Source organism: Antedon mediterranea, chromosome 4 (assembly GCF_964355755.1).
Source record: "Antedon mediterranea chromosome 4, ecAntMedi1.1, whole genome shotgun sequence".
NCBI lineage: Eukaryota > Metazoa > Echinodermata > Crinoidea > Comatulida > Antedonidae > Antedon > Antedon mediterranea.
Genome location: NC_092673.1, coordinates 5180491 through 5201672, shown reverse-complemented (window position 1 = coordinate 5201672; position 21182 = coordinate 5180491). Strand labels below are relative to the sequence as shown.

General features: G+C 34.8%; 2 protein-coding genes across 2 annotated transcripts; both read right to left on the bottom strand.

Moving 5' to 3' along the window:
* Window positions 1–379: 379 nt before the first annotated feature.
* LOC140047933 (uncharacterized) lies at window positions 380–6700 on the bottom strand. Its single transcript, XM_072092966.1, has 4 exons — window positions 6600–6700; window positions 2718–2794; window positions 1901–2016; window positions 380–1402 (listed from the first exon to the last, which is right to left on the bottom strand). Exons 2-4 carry the CDS (start codon window positions 2764–2766, stop codon window positions 1121–1123), a joined length of 447 nt encoding a protein of 148 aa, XP_071949067.1. The 5' UTR covers window positions 2767–2794; window positions 6600–6700; the 3' UTR covers window positions 380–1120.
* Window positions 6701–15958: 9258 nt separating this feature from the next.
* LOC140047932 (uncharacterized) lies at window positions 15959–20769 on the bottom strand. Its single transcript, XM_072092965.1, has 4 exons — window positions 20664–20769; window positions 18542–18615; window positions 17742–17857; window positions 15959–17020 (listed from the first exon to the last, which is right to left on the bottom strand). Exons 2-4 carry the CDS (start codon window positions 18588–18590, stop codon window positions 16757–16759), a joined length of 429 nt encoding a protein of 142 aa, XP_071949066.1. The 5' UTR covers window positions 18591–18615; window positions 20664–20769; the 3' UTR covers window positions 15959–16756.
* Window positions 20770–21182: the final 413 nt, after the last annotated feature.

Genomic DNA, 21182 nt, shown 5'->3' with positions numbered 1-21182 from the left:
AACCAATGACAAGCGAAGTTATAGACAGTAGCAATCACAAGCGAATAAGCCATCGCTTGTGATTGGTCAATTCACTTGCGTTGCGTTTACGTGTCCTTGCGTTACGTTCTAGTGGGAACCAAGCTTTAGTGAGAACCAAGCTTTATTGATAGTAATGCATCAGTTCCGTGATCAGTTCTTCGTTTTTCTCCCTTCTTTGATGAGTGCACAGTGTATAGCAAAAGTTTATTTGGCCTATAATGAATCCAAATTGTTTTTTTTTTTTTTTATAAATCTGGTAGTTTCTCCTGTCTTAACCCAGTGTCATGTCCTAAAATTCATCGTTGTTTTGGAAATTGTGTCAAGGGTAGATAGAAAAAAAAAGATACCAAGAAAACACTTTTTTTATATAAAAATATTTATTTCTTTGAAAAAATAAAACATATTCTTTTGATGAGATAGTTTACATTATACGGATCATGTTTTTTTTCCAAAATAACACTTTTTTAATTGTGACGACATGAGATCTGTAGTATTTGCTCGAAATTTCCCTTTTCTATTATGCTTTATAAATATCTCCAATGAAGGAATAGTGTTTTCCGAATTTTCCATTCCTCTCTGTCCGTTTACAATCTATCAGATGATTAACTTACTTTTTAACCGAAAGTACAGTATTTTCAAAAATTGAAATACATCGGCAGCGACATTACTAACGAAACTGATCTTTCTATAACACCAAGCTCAAATTGTTACCTCAGCCACCACCCTATCCGCACTTTGAAAACAAATTTATGAAAGGCCTAATAGTTCTAATGACGTCATGCTTGAGCAACACAGACCGGAGTACGCCACCAAGTATGTCACAATAAAGAAAAACTTTCTTTGAACAATCATAGCGAATGCATTTATTATTTTCAAAATCCGCTCCGTTTCAAAGAAATATTCTCTTACATCTTAAAAAACATAAAGATGTTAGACTGATTAAAAATGTGTTTTAATAAAAATGAAAATATAAAAAAACACGTTTACGGTATCCGGCCTAATAATGAAAAGGGATCGAAGCCATTGTTTAAAAAAAATTTATAATTTTGGGTATAACAATTTTGTTTTTGTACATTTCTAAACACAAAATGAAACAGTTCTAAACCATTGTTTTAAAAATGAAGAGCGTAAACAGTGTGGTAAGAATATTAACAGCATTGCTACAGGCGTTGTTAGGGTTTGGTGTGGTCATAACCTGCTCGGTATAAGCATCGTTGCAAAGATCTGTAGTACAACATTTGTAACAGGCTGTAACGTCTGCAATACTAATACTGGCTTCTGAAAGGTCCGAACACCCGTCGGTACACTCAACTTCATCTAAGCAAGTCCTAGTATATAGAACTATTTCTTGACCAATGATAGACGCGGTTTGTTGAATAGTCTGCAATAATAAAGACATGCATTTTGTGTTTCATTCAATATTTCGTTTTATCAATTAAATCAAAATTAAAGTAAATGCCAATATACACATGAAAATTACCAATTGATACATTCGATCGATAACTTTTCACTAACACTATTAGTGAAGGATGGGACCAACAGGTGGTAAACACCTCTAAAAACGGTCCAGTCCCAATTGCACAGTGACTGTGTGTGACAGTGGATGTGTTTGTGTGGACTAGTACACCGGGGTAACTCATCTCGAAAGATGTACCAGGTTCTTTAAAGTGCACATGTTTAGGTTTCTAAAAATTTAATATGGCAGAAAAATATCTGGGACCAGGGAGGGACGAGGTATTTATCAAGTGGACGACTTTTGCGCCCCTTGTATGTATCTCTATACAGGTGATATACTTAATGTGCAAATAGTTATACTGTACTGTATTATATTTAACATTATTAATACATAACCAATGATAATATTTAGTCCGGAGCTTACCGCACATATTCCAGAACAGGAAACCTGCGGGATATTCTCTGGATTCACCAACACTTCTCCGCAATCATCATTTAAACCCTGAGTGCAATTGTAACACATAAAAGCGTCACTAACACCTAGAAAAATTCAGAATTTCAATTAGTATCGTACATGAGTAGGAATATTGATAATATTAAGGTTATTTTTTCAACGAACCACCTAGGCCTATAAAAAAATAAGCAGCTGGCGGGAAGCAGACTAAGCGTCGAAAAAAACTTTTTTCTTATAGGAAAATAATGTTTTACTAATGGTCAGGTCGGGGCATGTTGTTAAAACACCGAATCTTGGTTCCCACTAGAACGTAACGCAAGGATGTAAACGCAACGCAAGCGTTTCAACCAATGACAAGCGAAGTTATAGACAGTTAGCAATCACAAGCGAATAAGCCATCGCCTGTGATTGGTCAATTCACTTGCGTTGCGTTACGTCCTTGCATTGCGTCGCCAGTGGGAACCACGCTTTACTAGGCTGAACGCATGTCACACCTAACGCATGTAATATAATTGACCAATTACATGGACAGTTCGGATAGTAAAATTACGTGGTTTCGCGTATTGTTCTCGCGTTGCGTCGTCACAATAGTGACGCAAACAAAAGTGATTTGACCAATCACGCGACACGATAAATTATATACGAACACTGTCACTTTTCATTGGTCAACTCGCTTGCGTTGAGCTTACGTCCTTGCGTTGCATCTCTAGTGAGAACACAGTTTTATTCCGGTAACTTAGAAGCCCATGTGAACGAGCCTCTAAATGGGACCCATCTTCACACTTACCAAATGTGCACAAGACAACAGTAGCAGCTAAAAACAACTTCGAATCCATTATGATGAGTGTGAATAGTATCTTAAACCTATAAAATGAAATCAAAAGATCCATTGATTTATTGTGAAGAAATAATATCTAAATTGTATACTAACCGCCCGGTGATATACTGAAATTTAATTAATTAATTTGAAACGATAAAGATGAGAAAATCTGCGAGAATGAGAAAAAGTCGCCCCAACCGAGACTCGAACTCGGACCGTCTGCTTGATATGCAGATGTCCTAACCAGTAGACCACTGGGGCTTTCATGGTATTGTTCGAACTCGATTGGATAGCGACTCTTTTAACATTCTCGGCGTGGTACGGCGGAACAGCACTAGTCCTCAGTTGTACGCACGCGCACCAGAGATCAAATTGATAATTTTTAGTCGCGTGGAAGCGACTCTATAGTTCACTATGTCGGTCGGTCGGTCTGTCTGTCTGTCTGTCTGTCGGTCTGTCTGTCGGTCTGTCTGTCTGTCTGTCGGTCCGGTATCACTATGCGTTTTATCGCTTTCTGACCTTATCTTGATATCAGTTTAATCTAGCTAGGTCAATTTCTCACAGTATATTCCTTATGGCCAGGAATCAATGTGGTTATGTTTTCACGGTGCGCAATAAAAAATTACGCGGTCTACGCACAATTTAACGAAATCACGTTTGTAATCATATCTTCACAACCATGAATCACAATTAAATAAAATTTGGTACTCATAAATTTCAGGGCATAAAATATCATCATATGGCAATACAATTACGTGCGTAGCGCATGTAACGCATGCGTACGCGCGCTTAACATTTTCAAAATTTATTTTCGATGAAATAAGAGTACATTTCAGGCAATTTTAAGCGTTTACAAAATTGCCATGAGTGCGCATATTTTTGCGCGCGCACTGCGCGTTAAATGTTATTGCGAACTCTTTTTGCCCGATTTATGTTTTCTTGACTTACTTTTCAACTCGAAATTACGTTATACGAGCACGTCGAAAGTGACAGGCTACGCACGTGTAAATTAAAAAAAAATAAATGTTTTTAAACATTTCAACATTTTTAAACATGTTCAGTAATTTCGGTCAGTATAGTTCACTATGTCGGTCGGTCGGTCTCTCTGTCTGTCTGTCTGTCTGTCGGTCTGTCGGTCTGTCTGTCGGTCCGGTATCACTATGCATTGTAGCACGCGACTTAATGGCTGTTGGCCTTGTTTATTGAAGTAAAGATGTTTTCTTTCCAATAACTTGGAATTGAAAGCAAGAGCGTAAAATATTCGTCCTTTTTGTTTATTGATTAAAGTAGGTATCACCTCATCCAAAGTTAAAAATCTGTTATTAACGATAATGTCACATACCGATTTGTATTTAGAATGCAACCGTATTTTAAAATAAAGAGATTCTCCACTTGCGGAAATTATATATTTATTTTCCCAAAATGGTTGTTTTAAAATGTCTTCTATATTTTGTGGAACTACACTAACAATATTATTCAACTTAACCGCTGATTTTAACATTGATACATAAAAATCAGGCATTCTATTCAAGTCAATATGATCTTCAAAGTTAAGCTGAGTAGCACATAAGTGTATTCTATTGGATACATAAAGTAGGCCTATTTAGGAATATTTTCCCATTTTCCTGGATCCTGGATTTATTCATGTTAGTTTTAATGAATCTATTACGGAGTTGAAATCTATCATACTCAAGCCACCTTCGCATGCTTTTTTTTATTTTTTTATAAGAACAAGTCTTTAAATTATTTCACGTTGGCCACACCACAGAAAATTATAAAGTATTTTTTTGAACAAATGGAATTATATTTAAGGGTACTTTAATTATGCTTGCGTTATAAACTAATTTAGAGATTGCAAGCGTTTTGATGATTGTTATCCTTCCAAAGAAAGTTAGATTTCTTTTTTTTCCATAACTGAAGAACGTTTTGCAGTTCAATAATACATTATATGTAAATTGTATACTGTATATTGTATACTAGTTCAATACTGTAGGCGAAAGGATGGATAAACTAATTTATAATTTCGTGCTTATAAATTCGAGGCTTAGAGAGAGGAAGTCCAAGTTACAACCCTGGCACCTCAGGATGATTGAACCCTGACGTTGGTATTTGAACATGGCGTGCAATAGTACGAACTATTAAATAATCGTTTAATAGTACTTTTTTGTTGTGTACGAAAAAAAAAATTTGTTCGCGTTTGGAAAATATTTTTTTTATACTTTGGCTTAAATTAGCTTTAGATTGTTTTTAGGATTTTGATTAATTAATGGGAATCATTTGAAAAACATTATTAGCCTAGATAATTTCCAGTTGCCTGTCGAAATTTCGTATTGCTGTCTTTCAGCCTAGGCCTAGCTATAGGCTAAAGCCCAAACATATTCTGCACTCACTCTATACAATAAAACCAGTTAAAACCATATACAAGAAAAATACAAATAAACTATACATAACATGAAATATAGTGTTTTGTTAGAGCAGCCTTAAATATTGAAATTGTTTGTGAATAGTTTATGTCATATAAATAATAATATTTAATATTATTATTAAAAACCTTATGTTACTGTTTAAATCAATGTGAATCAAATGCAGGCCTAGGCCTACCTTTCATTTGATTCAAATGACAGGAATCTATATTTATATGTTATATGAAACAAATAAAGAGTGTTTTATATTCGTGTAATGGTACAAATAATGGCATTTGGTGAATGATGAAAGGGTAGGCCCTATATATCAACTCGACTGTCGCCTCGTTGAAATATCACCTTTCATCTTTCACCTCATGCCATTAGTTTGTACCATTAGGCCTACACTCATAAACATTCATTATTTGAATAATACTGTACCTACAAATTTACAAAACTCATCACAGGTTAGAGGACAGAGGTCTCGTTAGAAAAGAGACAGCCACAAATTGGTTAAGGTTAAAACGGGAGTTAAAATCACTGATTCATCACAGGATTAGCGTTATTAAATCTACCCTCTCTACTCCCGCTAGAGTTATTAACGCCACTGGCGCGGAGTAACAGCTCCTTATAACGCTAATCCGCGGACTGGTTCAGACACAATTATATGTACGCCGCTTACATAACCCCACCGTTACTCCGTGAGTCTGAACATACCCGCAATTACATGTCTTGATATTATTGCGAGTCGAGTAAATGTTCTACGTTGGCGTGTTGTATAAACAGAAATGGATTCCGTGTAATTACTATAGCAGCAGACATTTGGAAATTTGGATTCCATTCTCTTAATTCCATGTCTTGGAGTGTATGAACATGGACGGCATAAATTGTTGGGGGAGATCAACTCTATTAGGTCTATAAAATCTAAAATGATACTGTAGCCTACTGATATCACCTTTGAAAACATGGTTTTAGAAGAAAAAAACACCTTAAAAGATACAGGCATATACTAATACTAGAATCCATAATTCCTGTATTAACGACATTATAAGAAAGTATAGGCTACATAATTAGGCTTTAGCAGACGACCACGCCCCGATATACACCAACATAAACTTCGATTTTAGTAAATTCTAACCGCAAATACATCTCTGATACTAATTTCAGATGAAGGAGAAAGAGACATTATTTCGTATTGGGAATTAAGAAAATGTATTCAATTCTAATACATTATTAAAATAATCGCAATGATCAGAATTGCGACATAATAACAGTATATAGTTAGGCAGGCCAAATACAGTCTAAAAAATCAGCAGAGAAAACAAGGTTTAACATTTCGCGCGATTGGTATCGAAAATTTTTTCACACAGTTGACAAAATAACATTAAAGTTTAAAACACTACTTTTGTAAACAAATTCACTATTAAGCGAGTTTTTGGTTACTTACTTTTAGGATGTAGACGATGCTGCACGCTGCTGATAGATAGATCACCTAACGTATTCAAATGTGTAAGATTCTCAACCGTACACGAAATTTATACTAGCGTTCCGACATCCGGATGCACTTAAAACATGTCGTTTCAGCAGTGGAATCGTGGGGATTTTTTTACAAATCATTATTATGAATGCAATCATTGGTTTTCATGGTGGTAAAAAATAGGAAAGTTCAAGGATAATATAAATGTTAAACCGGATTGTTCGGTTGTTTCCGAGAAGTCTTCTAGTCGCGGTTTTTAGGCGCTGACTATGGCTCGCCAAGCTGTCATTTATTCGGAAATAAAGATATCTTAGTTTAAAACTAAGATATCTTAGTTTTTAATAGAGATATCTCTATTAATAAAGATATCTCTATTAATAGAGATATCTCTATTAAAAACTAAGATATCTTAGTTTTAAATAGAGATATCTTAGTTTTTAATAGAGATATCTTAGTTTTTAATAGAGATATCTTAGTTTTAAACTAAAATATCTCTATTAAAAGCTAAGATATCTCTATTGCTTGAATAAATGACAGCTTGGCGCGCCATAGCTGACACAACATGTTTTTGGTATACTGTAAAGGAGACACCTTCGGAACTCAGTATATTCCCCTTTGGACTGTCCTGACACCAACATATTTTTGGTATACTGTAATTTGATAATTTAAAAAATGATCATAATGATAGGAAAATCTAGTCTCAGCAAAACTGTGAGGTAGGACAGCAACCACTACACAATAACAACCACTTAGCAGGAATTGGTTTTTTTTTTTCGCAGCAGAAAGATGACCCTAATTGAACATTTAAAAAAAACACACACACTCACTGAAGCCTAAAGTTAAATATTTATTTTCAACTTTTTGCGCACATTATATTAACGTACACTGTTTTGTACCCACATTTTCCACACGTTTAGCTTTTAAACACGTAGTTACATGTTTAGTCTAATCTAAACGTGTTTATAACTACATGTTGTTTTCCTCCACTCGTTTAGCAGTCAAAATGTCACTATTATGTTCAGTCAACATGTTTAGATGTTTAAATACGTGGTTAGCGTTGCGTGCATATGATTTTACTATGGAGGGAAAAAGCTCCACACAATGAGCTCCACACATGGAAAATTAAAGACGTTTAAAACCTAAACGTGTCTTTATTGCTCCACATGTTTAACAATCAATACGTCACTGATGTGTTGAGTTGGATACAGACTACATGTTTAGAATGTATTTATAGAACCTAAACATTTTCATATCTAAACGCTAAACGTGTGGAAAAATTGAGTACAAAATACATGTTTAAGATTTAAACACTATTTTACAGTGTATACGTGCATGCTGCGTTTGCGAGTTATTAAAAACTAAAAATTAATGGTATATGAATTATGGGCGTGGTTCCACACAAAAGGAGAGTACAAATGATTCTATCCTCCCGATATTTATTAGGTATCGGCATCGTTATTGTACTCTTGCAGCATCAAATCATTGCTTAAATTACAAATTAAAAAATTACATTAAAGTACAGAATTCAGCAGCCCTGCAAAATATTAATGATCGAATAAGAAACATCGCGGTATCGTTTTCTTTTAGTAGGCATACATCGTTTGCTTGTAAGCTTCAATTTGCTTTCTCCATCTACTATTAGGCCTAGGCCTAACAACCTTATTTCCATTAAAATCTGATGGTACGTAGTCAACAATTACTACTACGGCCTACGAAAGAGTAATAAACATGTGAATTAAAGTTTATACCCCGTTTATACCCCCTGAACCCAGTTGCAGCTGACGCGTTAAACGGTTCCTCTTACTAGAGGTGTCCCCTGAACAGGAGCTGAAATACATGAATTAGTAGTATACGACTTAACTTATTGCAATAATACACTATAATATACAGTAGTTTAACGAGGAGACTGATTGTTAAGTCTATTATGTATCATTTTATTGCCCTTTTAACATTTTATTCTTTGTCTTTTAAATATTGTGTGCTGTATAGGCTACAAGAAATTTTATTTAATTTTTTTATTTGATTATGTTTTTCCTTTGTAATGTATTAGGCCTATATGATGAAATAAAAAAAAAAAAAAGAAAAAAAAAAGAAAACCCATCATTCGGAACCTAATAATAGAGTTCTCTTTGGACTGTACTCTGAATAGTGGTTTGCCGAGTGTTAAGAATATTTCCCCATTCCCGGGAATAGAGGTGTCCCAAGGCAGTTATACTGTATACCTATATTCATTTAAATAAAGTAATTCCTCCATAATAAGAATGATGGTTTATATACTTCACTAAAGCGAGTCATATGGCCGAGCGGTTAAAGAGCCAACAACAACATCGGCAAGGGTTCGAGGCCGACTCGCTCCTAGTTCTGGTGGTGGAACAAGTCTTCTCGGATAAGGACTATAAACCGTAGGTCCAGTGTACACAGTTATAACCTGTGTGTACTTTAAAGAACCCAGTTCATTATTCGAAAAAGAGTAGGGGGTTACCCCGGTGAACTGGTTCACACAATAGCCTCTATATCAGGGGGATTACCACCTATCTGATAGGACAGTGATTAATTCACTATTGGTAATCCTTGGCCACAGTGCCTAAAGACATAAAATAAAATAAAAAATAAATAAAAGAATTAACAAGCAAAAATTATTTTAAATTTGAACAATGGCATGATTGTACATTATTTTATGGAATGGGTACGGCTGCCAAAATCCGGTATCGAACAGATAGAATCACCCGGAAGCGGTTGCTAAAATATGTAATCGGACACAATATATCTTTTGAACAATACAAGTATTGTAGACGATGGATGAAATGAATAGGCCTACACCTAATCGGAAATCCTTAAAAGAATAAATATACAATCCATATGAATATCAAAGTAACTGAAAATAGGCCATAACAATTATGACCCCATTTACACTTCATCGACGATTTCTTAGCCGGCCCGAAGTCGGCCCGACGCCGGCTTTCTTTTTAGCCCGCAATGTGTTTACACTTACCCAAAAAGCCGGCCTCGGGCCCCTACTATTGTGTTTACACTTGCTCTTGCGGAAGAGTGCTCGATGATACGATTTCGCTACATTTACGTCATATCCGCTCATGTGCGTCTTAAAAAGTTAATATTATTAAGCGTTGTCGATCTGCACTAGGCCTATCAACTTTATCAAAAAAGAATCAAATAACGGTATTTAATATGGATCAAAACAATTGTATTATTGCTTTACTACTAATGTTTGCGTCTCGTTTTCTAAAGAATAGTAGAGATAATACGCCTTTTTCACGAAACGGAAGACATCTTCGATCGATGAAAACACAAACAATGCCGTTCAACAAAGCCTAACCAACAGAAATAACATAGCGTTTTCAGCCTATTTTCGGAGGACAAGTTACTTAAAAATTCGTAACTCCTCAACAGACAGTCGTATGGACAAAATTTTTTACTGTAAAATGTTCTTTAAAGATTAGCCTATATAACTGTGTGATTAAAAAAAATTATAATTTTTTTTTTCACTTCTTAAGTCCATCGAAAAAAACACCACAGTTTATAAGCATAGGCGCCGCATGGTGTCCTGAAATCCCCTGAAAACAACGCTATGTTATTTCTGTTGGTTACGCTTCGTTGCACGGCATTGTTTGTCATAGATCGAAGATGTCTTCGTTTCTTGAAAAAGGCGTATACATCTTCACCAATTTAATTTCAATGAAGAATTTCCGATTCATCAGCAATAAGTTTCGTAAACTTAAAGCTATAGTTGACCCAGAACGTTCATTTTATGACCGCGAGTGTTTACACTATACGAAGTGCCGGCCCGAAGCCCGCAATTGCCGGCCCGAAGCCCAAAGCCTACTCAAGACTAGGTTCAAAATTGAGCCGGCTCAAAGCCGGCTCGGTTGTTCCCAGAGTGTTTACACTTGTGCACTTTTGGCTCGGAGCCGGCCTCGGGCTCGCTAAAAACTGAAGTGCAAATGGGGTCTATGTTTGCTTGTTTATTAACAATCACTGGATATTTTAGTGGAAAAAGGGGGACGTTTATAAAAAGCACAAATGTGTCGTTTTCAGCAGCCGAATATCGTGGGGAATGTTTTTACCGATAATTATTAGGCCCTTGTATTCAAAGAATAAAAGCAATCAATCTATATAAATTATGGTTAATTCTGACATAGGCGAGCACAATGGAAAAACTTCGGTACAAATCTCCGCCTTGGATACCTAGGCCTACCTTATCTATCTCAGATGTACCGCGAAACGTAGATTTGATAACATTAGTTTTCACTATTACGATATTGTTCCATATTTCTATATTTAGGAAGATATAAAGAGTTTTATAACAAAATTTATGATTTCATCGGTAGATTTTTAACTCTACGCGCGGTAGAAGTAATTTCCGGGTTCACGTGTGTCAATCACCTTGCAACTTCCTGCATGGTTGGTTTCAACCATGGATTAAAGAATAGAAGGATATGCATCGACGGTGACATCAAACGATTTTACAACGCGCTTACCTATACCATGGATTAAAGAATAGAAGGATATGCATCGACGGTGACATCAAACGATTTTACAACGCGCTTGCCTATACTAAAGCACTGCTGCCAATCAAACAAACACGCTCATTGAACTCCGTGTCTCTAACCGCGGCCCTCTCTAAAACGCTGCGAATCAACTGTTACATTTTTATGAGACCAAAACGTAACCATGTAGAAATCGGCGCAGTCTGAATGTTCTATTGACATGTCTGCGTCGATGATTAATTGACAACAAAAATATATTGCTGAATAATTCTGTTTTAGTTTCATCACAATCGGACTACGAAAAGTTCACTTTCTTACGACTGGTAATTTTAAGTAGTTGGTAATATTAATAAAATATGCAATTTTTATATTTGAATTATCATTATTTGCCTGCCATCTTCTGTCATTAAAAATTGCGTTAATCTATAGAATATTAAATTATGCACTTGACCATGTATGTTGTTAGCGCGGCCGGTGTTCACCCATACAACAATCGTATGAATACATACAGTGCAACAAAGAACGCGCGAAAGAAGCGTAGTCAACAAGGTTAAATGTCGTTGCACATGTGCAGTAAACAATATATTAGGCACGTGACCGTTTCGTTGTTACCATGCGGTTAATTAAACTGTAACATTGTGGGGGGTCCGCGGTCTGTCGGCGAGAGTCAAGGAACCCTTGATCTCACGTCGATGCATATCCTTCTATTCTTTAATCCATGTTTCAACTAAGTTGGCCGTTGTATTGGTGGCGATGTTTATTTTCGGACCGCGCGTGTGAAGGTATAGTAGTACATAAAGATCAAATTAAATATATTCATAAACCATAGGAGTATATTGTGGGGAATAAGTAGGCCTATATACAATTACACCGAGAGAACTGATGATAAGAGCTTTAATTGTTTGAAATCGAATGAAACCCCAATAGCCGAGTTTTTTAGTAAGCTGCCAGGACTTTATGTATACTGTGCACTATCTGTGTCCCGTTAGGACCCTGGGATACTTCTGCCCATGTTGCAAGCCGTCTAAAACGTCTTCCTTCTTAGGCCAAAACGGCTCACTGTATCGCAGAATAATGTATTAATTATACCAATTAGGATGGTTTATTTCAAAATGTAAAAGGGTCCTACAAAAAAACGAAGCTATAGCTTTTTTATGCAGGATCCCTGTTCTCAGTTGTACTGTAATTATGATGTACTGTAATTGATGACTAAATAAATGTGGAATAAAAAAAAAAATAAAAAAAAAAATAAATAAACGCCCGGAACACCTCCCAAATAAAACATCAATTAATAATTACCTCCCCACCAAAACTACCCTCTAATAAACGCCCATCTACATTTATACACACAATATTGTATTATATTTATAAGTTTATAACACAATTATACTATTTTTATTAGATTTCATCGGACTGTTTTCTTCAATTTACCAAGCATTTGGTATTTATTTTTATCACTTTTCTTATCTACTAGAGGATTTTCTTTGTAAATGTACCATATTATTCAAACTTAAAGATTTAACGTATCCCTCAAATAAGCACCTCCCTCAAATTAACTCCACCCCACCTCCACCCTATAAAGTCCCTACACAATAAACACTATACGTTAAAATGCTAATAATCATCTAAGACACTGTGAAACAGGTTAGTGAGTAGGTTTAGTTTTACGAATATCAAGCATTTCAATACCCCAAAACGTCCAAGCCAGAATCTCCTTCTAAAACCTTTTTGCCCGAGTCGTTATCATTCCGAGAACCATCGTCTACACTTCCTAGGGGGGGGGGGGGGGGGGGAGGGGGAGGGGCGAGCAAAGCGAGCTCACCCTCTAGTAATTATAACCAAAAGTATAATCAATGTCTAGGCCTACCATTAGAGATATTATGTATATTATATTCACTATCTCTATAGGCCTACATATTTCTATAACTCACCTCGCAAAACAACTCTCTCTGAAATCAAAATACGCCAGAATCTTAAATTACGTGCATCAACATACAAAACATATTAAGAATATCATTTAAATGGAAACGAAACTTATGGTATAGCATAAATAGGCCTATAGTCAACCAATTATAAGCCAATGGGCCCACCTAATCTAACTATTCATTATGATTGCGTATGATATTTAGAGCTATTATGGGCTTGTGTGATTAAAAAAACATTGTACTTACACAATACTATCGACAACATATAATACATTTAAAATATATTTAATATATAAAATAATTTAAAAAAACGTAATTACAAACTCTACTATGACACACAATGTAAACACAAACAACATTTACTTCTCTAACGTCTAGCAACTCGACAATTTCATTGTTTCATAATTCTTTAAAGAATACCGATTTACCCTTTATGACATTCTAACTTTAATCATAGCAGTGAAGGTGTAAATAAGCATCTAGTTATTCACCAACGTGTTATTTACTACTGTAGTATATCGAAAGCATCCAATGTTTCAAATCGCGGATTGCTCAGTCTTCTGTAGTCTGGGTTCCAGACGGAGTTTTGTCTTAATATTAGTAAAAATATAAATATTTTTGCACATATGGAGTTTCATACGTGTATTACTTGAGTTTGGATTTTTCAGACAAAAATCGAAATAAAAACGAATAAATTTAAAAAAAGACAATGAATACAGACTTGGGGAAAGTCTAAGTCTTTTGATATACATTCTTTGGTCAATGGTAGATGGCGCTATGTTCATTTTTACATAAAAAGTATTGCTGCCTGCAGATTTGCAGAAGGGAAAAACACCTAATGGCCTTCTTGGACTTCCGAAAGGCATTCGACAGTGTATGGCGAGAAGGGCTACTAAAAGCTATATGGAACTGTGGTATTAGGGGTAATATATGATTATAGACAAATTATATAAAAATGTTGAAGGATATGTAAAATTTGGAAACATTTCTTTTGACTCATTTGTAATCGATCAGGGAGTTAAACAGGGATGTAGGCCTACTCTATCTCCTGTACTCTTTTCTATTTTTATTAATGAATTTAAGAAGTTGTTAGAGTCAAATAATGTTGGTGTTAAGATCCAAGATAAATGGATGGATAGTCTTTTCTGGGCTGATGATGTCGTGCTAATTGCTAATAATGAACATGACCTTATTAAATAGATGCTTAAATTAGCAGGAAAATTAACTTTAATTATGAAAAATCAAAAGTTCTGATTTTTTTTGGAAAAACGATAAATAGGGATCTAGGCAAACATCACATCACAGAAACAAACACCTACCAATATCTAGGAGTGCTAATATCAAGAAATGTATGTACGTGAACATTCGCATATTAACAATGTTCTTAAAAAGGTAATATATTAGTTTCATATGCTAAATCTATAATTGATAATTTTGATGACTTTGACAGAGTATATTACGGAAATATCTTATGGAAAACAATAGTTTTACCTTCTATTAACTATGCTTGCTCTATTTGGACTGGAGGGTCCAATTCAGATATTGAGAGACTAGAACGGCTTCAAATGCAGATGGCACGATATATTTTAAAAGCACCCGCGTATTCACCCAAAGTGGCTTTATAATGGAGATTTAGGATGGATGCTTAACCGTATCTCATAACATATTACAACTAACATTCTTTGAACGTGTAGTCGGGTTAAATGAGAAAGGATGGCCCAACCTAGTATTGTACAAGACTATGCTTAATTACACAAATTAATTAACCACACAAATGAATTACGGTTTAAATTCCGTATACGAACCACTTTCTGTAGATTTGAATGCATGCATATTTTAAACAATTTTATTAAAAATCGCACTATGGAAAATTGGTTTAATTTACTGAAACAAAATATTTTAGATAATGTAAATAATTAATCTAAATCGTCGCTATCTTTTTATGCAAAGTTAAAATCAAAGCCGGGTCTTTAAATTTTAAATTAAGTAAATGGACCGTGGAGAATGATGATCTCTGTTCATTATGTAACTCTGGAAATATAGAGGACATATCTCACTTTTTATTTAGTTGTGAGGCATTACAATGTGTAAGAGAAGAACAGCTAAATATACTTAAACAAGATTTAATACTTATCATAACGAGTTAAATGTTTAGGAAATATTCTGCACCAGCATCAATGACGAAAAATGTTTTATGTTATGGGAACGGATACACTTCTAAGTCTTCTCCTCAGTAATAATGTTCTATTGTGTCTTGCCAAATTTTGTAACGTATACCTAACAAGATGATGGAAAATACGAAACAATCTTATAAAACTCGCAGATAGCATGTAATGTTTTGTATTGTTGTGTTATAGAATTTTTTATACTGACATCTTTTTATTTTGAGTTTTTGTCATTGTCATTATTATTACAGTATTATCATAAATTTCATTCTTTCATACGGCTTTACTACTAACACCGGTTCGCACCGAAATTAGATCACTGGTTAGAGATTGGATGGGAGATGGAATATCGGGTGCTAGGGTCCCGTTAGCCATTTGAAATCAGCACTGCTGACTCGTATAGCAGCCCCTGCATCTTATCTGCCATGCCTCAGACGTATTGGCCCATGCCTTTCCTCTGGTCAAGGTGGGCACTGGACGAGAGTAGTTTATCAGTTCCATGATTAGTTCTTCGTTTTTCTCCCTTCTTTGATGAGTGCAAAGTTTAAAACCAAAGTTTATTTGGCCTATAATGAATCCCAATTTTTAAAAATAAATTTGGTAGTTTCTCCTCGTCTTAACCCAGTGTATAAATGTAAACTATTCATTTTCTGAAATTCAATGTTTTTTTTTCTTTTGGAAATTGTATTAAGGGTAGATAGAAAGAAAGACACTACGACAAAATTTTTTTTTATAAAAACATTTATAACGATTGAGAAAATGAAAAAAATTAGTTTGATGATATAGAGAGTTACATTATACGGAGATCATGTTTTTTTCCAAAATAACACTGTTTAATTAAACTACATGATCTGCAGTACGGTATGTTCTCGTCGACTGACTTTAATCCATTTCCGTATTTTTTTTTCGGCGATTTTTAAAGTTTCTCTTTTCTATTCTAAATATCTCCAATGAAGGAATAGTAGTATTTATCATTGGTTAACTTATTAACTTTTTAACCGAAAGTGGTACTGTATTATCAAACATTTAGATACATTCAGCACCGATATTACTAACTAAACTAATCATTTTCAAGCCCAACTTGTTACCATCCTAATTACCCTATACGCACGTGCGGCGCGCGTACTAAAATAATTATTAAAGGCCTAATATTAGTTCTAATGACGTCATGCTTAAGCAACACAGACCTAAGTACGCCACCAAGTATGTCACAATAAAAAAAAATTTTCTTTAAACAATCATAGCGAATGCATTTATTACTTTTTTTAATTCGCTCCGTTTCAAAGAAATATCCTCTTTCATATTAAAAAAACATGAACTAATTATTATTATAAAACAATTATTGATCTATTACAACTTGTTAACTGACTGACTGCTTAGAAATGTGTTAAAAAAAGAAAATATAAACAAAAGTTTGTATCAAGCCTAAAATGAAAATGGATCAAAAAAAAATTAACAATTCTGAAAAAATACAAATGGTTAATAAAAAATGTGTTTTTGTATATTTCTAAACACAAAATGAAACAACAGATCTAAACCATTGTTTTGAAAATGAAGAGCGTAAACAGTGTGGTAAGAATATTAACAGCATTGCTACAGGCGTTGTTAGGGTTTGGTGTAGTCATAACCTGCTGCTCGGCATAAGCATCGTTGCATCCATCAGTATTACAACATTTGTGACAGGCTTTGCCATCTGGAAAGTCCACACACGCGCCGTCGACACACCCAGCTTCTACGCAAGTCCTGTCGTATAGAACAAATTCTTGACCACCGACAGACGCGGTCGATTGACTAGTCTGCAATAACAAAGACATTATAAATGCATTTTGTGTTTTATTAAATGTTTCATTTTATCAAATCAAAATGATAATAAATGCCAAAATACACCTGAAAATTAACAATCGATAGGCCTACGTTTATTTATTTATTCAACTTAGTGAAGGATCTCTATTATTTATTTATTTTATGTCTTTAGACAATGTGGCCAAGGATTACCAATAGTTAATTAATCACTGTCCTATCAGATAGGTGGTAATCCCCCTGATACAGGGGCTATTTTGTGAACCAGTTCACCGGGGTAACTCCCTACTCTTCTCGAATAATGAACTGGGTTATTTAATGTGCACACAGGTTATAACTGTGTACACTGGACCTACGGTTTATAGTCCTTATCCGAGAAGACTTGTTCCACCACCAGAACTAGGAGCGAGTCGGTCTCGAACCCTTGCCGATGTTTGTGTTTGTGTGGACTATAGTACACCGGGGTATCCTCCTACTCGTCTCGAAAGATGTAGTCCTACTAGGTTCTCTAAAGTACACATGTTTAGGTTTCTAAAAATATGGCAGGTGATTTTTTTGGGGGGCCAGAGGAGGGACGAGATATTTATCAAGTGGACGACTTTTGCGCCCCTTGTATGTATCTCTACAGGTGATATACTTAATGTGCAAATAGTTATACTGTATTATATTTAACATTAACAATACATAACCAATGATAATATTTAGCCCGGAGCTTACCAAACACATTCCAGAACAAGAAACCTGCGGGATATTCTCTGGATTCACCAACACATCTCCACAATCAGGAGTGAAAAACTGAGTGCAATTGTAACACATAAAAGCGTTACTAACACCTAGAAGAATTCAGAATTTCAATTAGTATCGTACATGAGTAGACAAATTAATAATAAAGTTATTTTTTCAACGAACCACCTATAAAAAATAAGCAGCTGGTGGGAAGCAGACCAAGCGTTGAAAAAATCATGTGAACATTTTTCTTATAAAAAAAAGATTTGTTACTAATGTTCAGGTCGGGGCATGTTGTTAAAACACCGCATCACACTAAAGCTTGGTTCCCACTAGAACGTCACGCATGGACGTAAACGCAACGCAAGCGTTTTAACCACTGACAAGCGAAGTTATAGACAGTTAGCAATCACAAGCGAATAAGCCATCGCTTGTGATTGGTCAATTCACTTGCGTTGCGTTACGTCCTTGTATTGCGTCGCTAGTGGGAACCACGCTTAACTAGGCTGGACGCATGTCACACCTAACGCATGTAATATAATTGACTAATTGACAGTTCGGATAGTAAAATTACGTCGTTTCGCGTATTGTTCTCAACAGTGACGCAAACAACACAAGTGATTTGACCAATCACGCGACACGATGGATAATATACGAACACTGTCACTTTTCATTGGTCAATTCGCTTGCGTTGAGTTTACGTCGCATCTCTGGTGAGAACACAGTTATATTCCGGTAACTTAGAAGCCCATGTGAACGAGCCTCTAAATGGGACCCATTTTCACACTTACCAAATGTGCACAAAACAACTGCAGCAGCTAAAAACAACTTCGAATCCATTATGAGTGTGAATAGTATCTTAAACCTATAAATGAAATCAAAAGATACATTGATTTATTGTGATTAAAACAAATTAGAATATCAAATACTGTACTTAGTTCAATATTGAGAAACTCGAAAGGATGGATAAACTAATTTTATAATTGATCGTGCTTATCTGTTTGTAAATACTTTATCTGTCACTATCATAACATAACATAAACAATAAAATGTCATTAATAAATGTGACAAAAAAGACTAATAAAAGAAATCAGCTTTCGCTACGTACTCCTTTAAAGTAAAATACATTAATTATTAACACAATTATTGATTGATTGATTTATAAGTTTGAATTATTATTCGAGGCTTAGGGATTGGAGTCTGTAATTTTAATTTGATTTAATGTGCACGTTTTTTGATGCGAGTATTTTAAAAAACCTATTTCTTTTCAAATTAACTCGTTTGATTTTCGCGTTGCTGTTCTATTGTTAGTCAACTGAAGCTATTGTTAATTGAAAGGCTTGTTACATAACCATTACACCAAACTCGTATACACATGCCTCAATTCAGTCCCAACCACGGTGGTAAATTATATTTAATTTTTAATATTTTAATTTACATTAAAGATGTATTGTCCTCCAAAAACATGAAAAATTAATTAAATTAAATCAGACTTTGAATATGTTATTTTGTAGTTTTAATTAGGTTAATCACATCCGTAGAAAAAAAACCGAAAATAAAGTAATGTTTTCACTTATAAAATAACATAAAATGGTTAAATTCAACAAAAAATGCAGCCATTTTGTTTAGATGCATTTTTTGGTGACAGTGGATAGGCCTAACTATTATGTGACATTAAAATGGCATATTAAAAAACGTTTTCAGGGGGACAATACATCTTTAATAGATTTGCAGTCAAGAATTATGACATTATTTGGCCCATCTCGTAGGCACATTATGTTGTAGGCTCTGGATAATCACGGGTTCATGAATTTGGTATTTGGTATCTTTAGGCCTACTTATTTATATTAATAATTTATTAGTATTTTAAAAAAAACAAACACAAACAACAATTTAAATAAGAAAATACAATATCATATATCATATCATTACATATATAACGAGATAGGAATGTAAATTCAACTGTAACACGTGACCTACAGCCAAGCTCATCACAGGTCAGAGGTCTCGTTAGAAAAGAGACAGCCTCTCAATTACATGTCTAGATATTATTGCGAGTAGAGTAGTAAATGTACAAGTTCTACGTTGGCGTGTTGTATAAACAGAAATAGATTCCGTGTAATGTCTAAACCCTACTTGAAAGGGCTACGTGAGGACCGGCCAAATTTGGCCGGTTGGTGAGCTGAAATAGCCTTTTTAAATAGCCTTTTTAAGTAGTCTTTTAGGGGACAAGTTTCCCTTCATTTATAGCAGCAGACATTTGGCAATTTGGATTCCATTCTCTTAATTCCATGTCTTGGATTGGAGTGTATGAACATGGACGGAGAATTGGACGGCATCAATTGTTGAGGGAGATCAAAACTCTTAGGCCTATAAAATCTAAAATGATACTGTAGCCTACTGATATCATCTTTGGAAACATGGTTTTAGAAGAAAAATAACTTAAAAGATACAGGCATACTAATACTAGAATCCATAATGCCTGTATTAACGACATTATAAGAAAGTATAGGCTACATACTTAGGCTTTAGCAGACGACCACGCCCCGATATAAACCAACATGAACTTCGATTTTAGTTCATTCTAACCGCAAATACATCTAAACTCTGATAATAATTTCAATAGTCAGATGATGGAGAAAGAAACAATATTTCGTATTGGGAATTAAGAAAATGCATTCAATTCCAATACGGTATTATTATAACAATCGCAATGATCAGAATTGCGACACTAGGGCCTACACTACAGTATATAGTTAGGCAGGCCAAATACAGTCTAAAAAATCAGCAGAGAAAACAAGGTTTAATATTTCACGCGATTGGTATCGAAACATCATACAGTTGACAAAATAATATTAAAGGTTAAAACATTATGTAGACAAATTCATTATTAAGCGAGTTTTGGTCACTTACTTTTAGGATGTAGACGAGCCTGCACGCTGCTGAGATATCACCAAACGTATTCAAATGAATGTATTCTCAACCGTACACGAAATTTATACTAGCGTCCCAACATCCGGGCTGCGTTTTTGTTGAAACGTCACAGAAAAAAAAAATAAAAAATGAGATTCTCAATGTTAAGGATTTTCTGCATATAAACGAATACAAATATTATTACGTTTAATTATTAACAATCACTCGATATTTTTAGAAAAAAAATGGTCTCTTAAAAAAAACCCTGGCTAAATGTCGTTTTCAGCAGCGGAATTGTGGGGAATGTTTTAACCGATCATTGAATGCAATAATGGTTACTGTATGTCATGGTCCATGGAGGTAAAAAATAGGAAAGTTCAAGGATAATATACATTTTAACAGCGAATTTTTCGGCTGGTTTCCCAGCAGTCTTCTAGACGCAGTATTATTTATATTAGTTTTAGGCGCTGACACAACACGTTTTTGGTATACTGTAATACTATAAATACTATTTTTAGG